The sequence below is a fragment of the Chlamydotis macqueenii genome, chromosome 8, assembly GCF_036417535.1.
Source record: "Chlamydotis macqueenii isolate bChlMac1 chromosome 8, bChlMac1.mat, whole genome shotgun sequence".
Taxonomy (NCBI): Eukaryota; Metazoa; Chordata; class Aves; order Otidiformes; family Otididae; genus Chlamydotis; species Chlamydotis macqueenii.
The window spans coordinates 35,638,328-35,647,371 of record NC_141563.1 but is presented as its reverse complement, the minus strand read 5'-3'; the positions used below and the strand labels follow the sequence as shown (position 1 = coordinate 35,647,371).

The window sequence follows — 9,044 nt, the reverse complement described above, 5'->3', positions numbered from 1 at the left end:
TTTTCCATGCTTGGAATTCCCTAAAGCCCGCTCCCCAACCACGAGGCTAGGGAGCACAGCAGTACTAAGCCACCTCCAAGGCCGTGAGTGTTGTCTATGGGCTCCTACTGAAAAAAAAAAAAAAAAATCAGGAGTTTTTAGGTTTTACCTTGCGAGTTATTGATAATTTGGTCCGGGAGCCGTTACAGGCTGCACATTCAAGTGCATTATTTCAATTAACTGAGCGCTCTTTGTTGCAAGGTGAAATCATTCACTCCCCGGGAAAGCTTTTTTATTGAATGCTTTTTTATTGAATGCTTTCTAAATACTTGCATTGGTCACGTCGCTTGGAATTGAGTCTCTGTCACGAGTATTTCTGCGGTGACTTTGACCGGATCGATGACTGGAAAAGGCGTTCGGGACATATGGATACCGCGGGGCTTGGGTTTGGTGCTGGGGAGTGAAGGGAAACCGGTAATGAGCAGAATTTTCTTAAACCTTGGCGTTCTGGGGAGGCTTCGGCAGGGCTGCGGGCTCCTCTCCTCCACCCCGGCACTCGGGGTCGATGCAGATATCTCCCGGGTATTCCATAAATCTGGAATGAAATGCGGGAGGGAGGGAGGGAGCCCTGGAAGAGGCTGCGGCTATAAAAAGTTGCTTCCCAACTCAGCTAGGGTTTCGTTTCTGAGCTGAGCGACGCAGGAGCCGGGGGATGGGGGGGAACTCTGGAGACGTTTTCCGTTGTGGTTTCACAACCTGACCTTGCCCCGGGTTCCCGGCGCTGTAAAATCGCCGGCGGTGGAGCGGGGACGGACAACCGGGCTGGGAAAACCCTCCCTGACAGATCGCTGTGGCCACCGGTCCTTCGCATCTTCGTTTCCCTACCAAGAGCCGTAAACCACAAGCATAACCTGCAGGGAGTCAGATTTTTTTTTTTCCTTCCCCCTTTCTCGAAATACTAGCACTTAATGATTAGAAAGGCTTGAGGTTTTGGGGTGGGTTTCCTCAATTCCTGCCATTCCCGGAGCAGGCAGTGCCGGGGGGCGATGCTTCATCCCTTCACGGAGAGGCTGAGAGGTTTTCGCCCACCCTGCCCCATTCCCGTTTTGCTGAAGCTCAAGAAAATAGGGAATTTCATGGAACCCGCACCCTCTCTCACATATCGCTCTCTTAATAAAGTTGCCAAGTGCCCACTTTCTCAGCTTGCTTACCAAATCCGGAATTAATAAAGTTTACTTAGTTATTTAAATAGATTAAATGTCACATTTTAAACGGCAGGGGAAGGTTCTACCTTACTGACCTATTTTTCATTTCTGATTTAGAAAAAGGCGAGATTAGCATGGATATTGCATTTTCAAGGACCTCGCCACCATTAAATAGACTGTTAAGTGCATTTTATGGCTGAAGAGTCTGTTCCCAGTTCAGTCTGGGAGACGTGCTAAGTTCATCTCTACCTGCTACATTGAACATTCACTGACTAAAATACTTTCTGCGGATGTAATACCTATGCTCTGTATCTTTTAAGTACATAACGCTTAATGTTTTAGGACCGGTAAAACGGAATTTCGATAAAAATCCCTGGAATAGAAGTGTTGGTTCCCAAGAAAACTGGATGGCGAGCGTTTGGGCGATCGCACGAATTCCCGCAGGTTTTAAACGGAGGTTTAAGCGGGCGCGTATCGAGCCCCGCCGAGCCTCGGCGCATCTTCCCAAAGTGCCCGAGGAGCCCCGGGAGGCAAAATCCCACTGAATCCCTCGGGAATTGCCCCCCTCTCGCCCCGAACGGGCAGCGGAGGGAAGGAAACCCCCAACCTCCCTTAAAGCAAGTCTCTGCGGCATTTTTTTCCCCGCGTGGGAGATCCCCGAGGGCCCCACGAAGGACGGCTCTTCCCAAAACGAAACGCTCGCCCTCTTTCCTTTGTTGCTGGCCCAAAAGCCCGATGCGGGTAGCGGCGGGGATTTTCGGGGTGGTCCCCCGGGCAAAACCCACCCCCCTACCCGGCACCGGCAGCGTGAGCCCCAGCTATCCCCAGGGCAAGAGCCGTCCTCAAAGGCTGCCCGTGTTCCCAGGGTTTCTGCTGTCACGAGTGGGCGCTTTCACCCGGCCGCGGGACAGTCCGGGTGGGAGCACCGTGGGGTGGGGGGGGAATCTCCCCCCCCACGCCTCCTCACCCCGCGGGGACACGGACACCGGCCCCACTGATGCCAGCCGCGGGGGGCACAGCCCGAACGCTGGTGCTCCTTTCCGAAAAACAATATCCACGCGCGACAAGTATACTTTTTTTTTTTTTTTCCTGCTCGCCGCAGTCTTTCAACACCCGCCTGTAACTTTCAGCCCCACTCCGTGCCCGTGGAAAGATTAATTAAGCTATAAATAGGCGGCGTTCAGAGCAATTAGCGCGGAGGGGGCGAGTGGGGGGGAGTGCAACTTCCGCGGCCGCGCAGCGCCCGTCCCCTCCGGCTGCGAAAGCGAGAGACCGGTGGGGAAATAGCCCTGGATTGAGCCCATCTCGGTCCTTTTTTTTAGGCAAAATGACGGTTTAGAGGATTAGGGCCCGATCCTGCCCCCAACCTATTGTGTTTCCTTTCCCCGGGCGGGTTCGCGATTGTAAGAATTTTTTTTTTTTTTTTTTTTTTTTTTGGAAGGGGAGCGCTGGGTAAACTCTCCGGGGCTGCCAGGATTAATTTTCCCGGTGCTTGGGGTCCTCAGTGCACCCCAGGGACCGGTGGATGCTAAAAGGCGTCTGTCACCGGCCGCGTCGGGTTTTGCCAGATGCGTGCGACAAGTTTGTGGAAAAAAAAAAAAAAAAAAAAAAGGAAAAAAAAGGAAAAAAAAAACGGGCTTTCTGTTGTCTGGTTGAAGCGGGTGGCTGGGGAAACTTCGCCGGGAGATGCTGTCCCGTCTGTCCCCTCTCCGTTGGGCGGCACCGTGATCCCGGCTGCACACCCTCCCCTTGTTTGGGGACCAACTTCTCCCCCCAGGGTTTCCCCGGGACCTCCGAGTCCCACGGGGAGCTTTACGTGACCCACCGGGACACCCCGTTCTGCCAAAACGCTTCCAGACTGGTACCGTTCCGGGCGGCTCCGAGCATGCTCCGACCTCCCTCACCCAAACCCCCACCGGGGGGATGCGCCCGGTCCCCGGGGCTGCGGAGGCGGAGGGGGGTCCCCGGTGTCTCCCCCCCCCCACCGGGAGGGGCGCCCCCTGTCGGCCCCGGTGCGCCACTTCAGCCCCGCCACCGGGAGCCCCTCACCTGCCCTCAAAGCCCCCCCCGCCCCGCACCGACCCGGCTCCCGCTACCGGACCGGGGGGACCCTGGCCGCCGCCGCCGCCCTCCTGGTTGGTGCCCGGTCCCAGGAGCCGGTGCGTTCCCCTGGAAGGGCTGTACCGACGGCGCCGGGGCCGGCCGGCCGCTCTCCTCAGCAATGAGCGGGGTGGGGGGGTGTGTGGAAGCGAGACAGGACGGGAGTAACGGAAGGAGAAACGCGGAAAGTCGCCGGTTCCTCCGGCGCGCAGACGCCGAGCTCCGCGGTGTTACGGGGAAACACGAGCGAGCGATTTTCCCAGCCACAAAGGGGCCGGGGAATGGACATCGGTGTCCCTGGGAAGCCCCTGGATCAGCAGCTTCTGGAGCCTAAAAGCGAATTTAAGGAGGGGGCTCCTTCTCTCCTTTCTCGGAAAACCGCCCCTCACCCCCGGCCCGCATGGCCCGCATCGCCCCGCCGGCCGCAACACCCACGAAACCAACCCCAACCGGCCAAAACGCACTTTGAGAAGCCGCCACCCCTCAAATCGACACCCGTGGGGTCTCGGCGGGGCGAGGAGCCCGTGGCGGGCCCCACCGGACACCGGATCCCCGCACCCTTCAGGTGCCCGGACGGTTTGCGAGTCCTGATTTTAAAAGTTCAAACTATCTCATCGCCGAGCCGCTCGGTTTATTTTCGTCTATGCGTGCGGAGGTATAAATATTTACTCAAGAAGAAATAATATTTACCTCTTGCCAGGAAAGCAAGGACACTTTTATTTATAATTTTTTTTTTTTTTAAATCCGCGTTTCGCAGCCGGTGTTAGCGGGGAAAGAAGTGACCGGTCCAACCGAACCCGCTGCCCCCTGCATCCCGCCCGCCGCCGGTTTTGTTTTGTTTTGTTTTGTTTTCCTAACAAAGATCAAGGCGTTATTTGGGCGGAAGAGCAAAATCTACGCAGGTTTCCGAAAGCCACGAAAATTCCGCGAGAGAATAAAGCACCAAACGCGGAGCGACCGGCTGCTCGGCGGAGTAAACCCCGCAAAGCGCGGTTTTAAATACCGTAACGCGCTGCAGATATTTTTTTTTTCGTCCTGGCAATCTCTTTATTTTAGCCACGAAAACGTACACAAATGTAGACTTTTTTTTTCCCCCTCACTGCCCTTAAAATTCAATTTTTAGGAATGAGCCGGGAAAAGCCGTTCCCTTTCCGTGGGAAGGCAGAGCTGCTTCTTTAACACCAAATATTTTCCTGATCCGAACGAAAAATCCGCGCTCTCACACCGCACGGGCACGGCTGGAAATTTCCCCCACCCCCAAAAAATAAATAGTAAACGTTGCTTAGATCACCCCAACGTCTTTTATATTAAATAATTTCCCTTAAAATTCGCCAGGAAGGCCACCCCGAAGCGTACCTAGTCCGGGCAGGATCCCGCAGCGCCGGGATGCGGAGCGAAGTCAGGCTGGGGAAAAAAAAAAAATTGATAGATTTAAGAAAAAATTACGGCGCGGTTGGGGGAGGCTCGGAGACGCCGGGGAAGGTTTCATTTTGGAGGAATCGGTGCGAGGGATCCCGCGCGAGTTTTTTCCGCCCTCCCTCCGCGGCCCGTCCTCGGGTGGGTGCTCAAAGATGCGCCTGTCACACAGACACGGGCAGAGCATTTTAAAAATTTATTTACAAAGTTGTGTACAACACGAAGGGATAACATTTAGAATACATATATTCATTCATATATAAACAGACTTCTATAATAGAATGACAGCGTTTTCCTCCTTTTTTCTCTCCAAAATTCATTTTTCTTTTTTGTTCCTTCGTTTAATATTTAAAATTTCCCCCGCTTATTTTTTTTTCCTTTTTTAATACAATTTTTGTTTTGTTTTGTTTTGTTTTCCTCGTTTGTTCGTTTATTTCGGATAAAACCGCTCGGAGCGCCGGAACCTTCAAAAAAAGTGAAAGTCCGCAGCTCCTAACCGCGACCGTCATTTCGCCTCTTTAGAAAAATAAAAACCCCGAAAGCAACAGTCAGTCTTTTTTTTTTTTCATTGTTTTTTTCCCCTTTCTTTTTTTTTTTTTTTTTTTTTGATACAAATATGTACAAGCAGCGGCGGGGCGGCGGGAAGTCGATGCCCGCTCTTCGCATCCCCGAGGGGGCGGCCGGCGGCGGCGGGGCTTGCAGGAACTCCCCGGGGGCTACCACCCCGGAGGGCTACCATCCCGGGGGGCTACCGCCTCGGGGCTAGCGGCTACCATCCCCGGGCTAGCGGCTACCGCCCCCGGGGCTACTGCGCCGGCCATTTGGCCTGCACGGCGGGGGCGGCGGGCTGCAGGAACTGCCCGGCGATGATGTTGGTAGGCACGCTGAGGATGGGGGCGATGGCGGCGGTGGTCCTGGCCAGCGCCAGCGGCTGGTGGGCCATCAGGGCCGACTGGACCGTGACGGGCGGGCGGAGGAAAGTCTGAGCGCCGGCCGCCGAGCTGGCGGCCGGGACGCCGATGATGTTCTCGATGCTGAAGGAAGGGCGGGCGCTGGGCTCCGATTTGACGACGGAGCCGGCGGCGCCCAGGCTGTTGAGCTGCAGCTGGAGGCCGGGGCTGAGCTGGGAGTTGAAGGCTTTGCGGCTCAGCTCGCCCGACGGCAGCAGCGGCACGGCCGGCGGCAGCACCGGCCCGACGGGGGGGATGTAGGGGTACTGCAGGGCGGCGGGGTGGGGGTAGGCGCCGGGGTGCAGCCCGTAGGGCCGGCCGTAGGGCCCGGCCAGGCCGTAGGCGCCGAAACCCTGCATCATCAGAGCCGTCTGGTCCCGCAGGTGCTCTTGCTGGTGCCGCTTGAAACGCTTCCTGCGGCGGAGGAAGCTGCCGTTGTCGAACATGTCCTCGGACTGCGGGTCCAGCGTCCAGTAGTTGCCCTTGCCGGGGTTACCGGGCTCCCGGGGGATTTTAACGAAGCAGTCGTTGAGGGAGAGGTTGTGGCGGATGCTGTTCTGCCAGGCGGGGAACTTCTCCCGGTAGTAGGGGAACCGGTTGCTGATGAACTCGCAGATGCCGCTGAGCGTCAGCTTCTTCTGCGGGCTCTGCAGGATGGCCATGGTGATCAGGGCGATGTAGGAGTAGGGCGGCTTCACCAGGCTGCTCTTGGGCTTGCTCTGCCCGCCGGCCCCCGCCACGGCTCCGCCGCTCGCCCCCTCCTCGCCGCTCCCCTTGCCGCCCTCGCCCGCCCCGCCGGGGCCCGGGCTGCCGCCTCCGCCGCTCTCCGCGCCCGCCTCCGCGGGCAGCGCCGGTTCCGCCGCTTCGTCCAAAGGCAAGCGGGGCAGGGCCGCCGGGCTACCGGCCTCGCCGTCGCTCTCCTTGCCCAAGCCGTCGTCTCCCTCGCCCACCACGTCGATATCCACATCCTCGGTCGCCGGGACGGTGGGACCGGACATGTCGCTGCCGCTGTCGCCGCCCGACAGTGTCATCCCCTCCGCTCGGCGGACGGGGAGCGGCGCCGGGGCCTCCCGCCCGCAGCCGGGGGCACGGCGGGCTCCCCCCGCCGCTGCTCCGACCGGTCCCCGGGGCTACACCCGGCTGCCCCCGCCGGCGCCGTCCCCGCGGGGCATGGGGCGGCCGCTCCCGCTCTTCTCCCGTCCGCGACGTCCCGCGGAGCGGGGTCGACCCGGCCGCCCGGTCACCTCCGGCTCCGCTCCCCGCTGCCGGGCATCGGGGAATCAGGCGGCGACGCTGGATCCCCCCTCGCCGCCGCGGCCACCGGGCGTGGGGCTGGGGCCGCCGCCGCTCCACCGCTCCGCGGCCGCGGCCCCGCCGCGCACCGCTCCGCCGCTTTTGTTTTTTCCTTTTTTTTTCTTTCCTTTTTTTTTTTTTTTTTTTTTCCCCCGGTCCTCCTCTTTCCTGCTCTGCTGGTTTTTTGCTCGGGTTTTTTTGGTTGCTTTTTTTTTTTTCTCCCCCCTCCCTTGGCAGAGGGAGGGGACGGAGCTCCGGGCGGGGCGGGGGCAGGAGGCCGGGGCGTCGCGGGGCCTCGCCGGCCACTTTGGAAGAGCTCGGCGATCCGGACTGCCTGATAGATTACTTTCCCGTTAAAGATATACTCGGAGGCGGCGCCACGTGACCGCGTGACGTCAGGCGCCCCCGCTGTGAAGTCATCCAAAACTCGACTTGTTTCATGCACCGTCGACAAAGAGAACCGGCCGCTCCCTTCCTTCCTCCCGCCCGCCCCGTCGGGCCGCCCGCCGGGACCCGCAGGTACCGGTCACCGAGACCCACGCGCACCGGTAACCGGGGCTTCCCGCTGCCGCTCTCGGTGCCACCGGGCCCAGAGGCCGCCCCGGCCCAGCGCAGGCTCAGCGGATGCCTGGCCGTAAACAGCGCTTAAACCCACCAAGTTTGGGCTCTGAAATCACTTTTCCGCCGTTTTTGTTTCTTTTTTTTTTTTTTTTAATTTTCAACTTATTTTTTTTTCTAACAGCAGCACTAGCTGGGAACGGAAGATGAGAGAATGGCTATCGATTAGTCTGTTAGGTTAGTTGCATGGAGAAATAAAAAAGACGTAAAATAACAAAGAGAAACTATAAATAAATAAGCTTTTAGCCGATTCCTCTTCTTTTTCCTCCCCTCTTCTTCTTCTTCTTCTTTTTTTTTTTTTTTTTTTTGTGTCCAGAGGTGTTAACGACTTAATCATTGCGGGCGTTAGCATATGAAAAAGTAGGAAATGAGGGAGTGTGTGTGAATGTGAGCACCGTATTGACGCGGCCCCAGGTAAGCCCCGGCCCGGGGAGGGCGGGGGGGAGGGCGGCTGCCCACCCACCCACCCACCCATGAACCCCTGTCTCGGTGAGCCCAGGAGGTGAACCTCCCCCCCTACTCGGGACCTCGGCCACGGGTGGCTGGGGAGGGCTTTGCTTCCTTAATTCCTTCCGCCCATCACCGTCGCTGCTGTAGTTCTCGCACGTGTCGTCGGATTTTGGTAAATAAGGTGAAATGAGGAAAATGCCCCGGGAGGGAACAATTTTCCCACGAGCGGTTCTGGTTTAGGAAAGGGATCCTCCCCCCCACCCAAGTCCATCTCGGAAATGTGGGTGCCCCAGCCTCCTCGAGAGCCCCTGGAAATGGAGGGGGGAAGGAAAAAAATAATAATAAAAAAAAACAAACAAACTTCCGGGGAGGCTGGAGGGGATCGTCCCGCGTGGGGCCGCGGATCCGGCACCCCACGGGGTTTTTCCCTCCCCTCCTCTTTTCCGTTTTTTTTTTCCGCATTTCCCGGGCGATCCCCGCGGACCGTGACCCTGCCTTCCGCATCCGCGCACCGCCCGCACATCCACTCCCACTCCCATACGCGGACACGCACACCCACGCTGTGCCCCCCCCCCCCCCCCCCCGTCGCATCGCAAAAGCTCTCCCAGGGAAAAAGGGGGGGGGGGGGAAAGACCAACTCCGCAGCCCCCTGCTTCATTTGTTGCGCTTTTCTTCGACACAATAAAAGTCAAATTAATTGATTCATACCATTAATTACGGTGCTTAGCGTGAAAAGAAACGTTTCCCCTCGATTAGGGCTTCTCCTGCGTTAATCCCCTGCTCAATCACGGCTGCCGACTGAGCGGCCCCGCTCCGCGCCCCTCCGCACCTCTCCGCGCCTCTCGGGGCAAAGTTTAGGAAAAGTGGCAAAGTTGAGGAAAAGTGGCTGGAAAGTATTTCGGAGCGCGTCTGGGCAGGGTGGGAAGGGAGAAAAGCTTTTCTAAAGATCAGAAAACTTTCCCCAAAATATACCCCCCCCCCCCGCCCCTTCCCGGACCCAGCGAAGTTCAAGGGCTGAAGGCGAGCAGGAGCA

General features: G+C 58.0%; 1 protein-coding gene across 1 annotated transcript; it reads right to left on the bottom strand.

Annotated features, from left to right (window-relative positions):
* Positions 1 to 4,877: 4,877 nt before the first annotated feature.
* FOXD3 (forkhead box D3) lies at positions 4,878 to 7,258 on the bottom strand. The gene has a single exon (XM_086753380.1). It carries the CDS (start codon positions 6,679 to 6,681, stop codon positions 5,506 to 5,508), a length of 1,176 nt encoding a protein of 391 aa, XP_086609506.1. The 5' UTR covers positions 6,682 to 7,258; the 3' UTR covers positions 4,878 to 5,505.
* Between the last annotated feature and the right edge of the window lie 1,786 nt (positions 7,259 to 9,044).

Coding starts and splice junctions, on each gene's coding strand:
- FOXD3 (XM_086753380.1), bottom strand. CDS start 6,681: ATGACACTGTCGGGCGGCGACAGCGGCAGCGACATGTCCGGTCCCACC.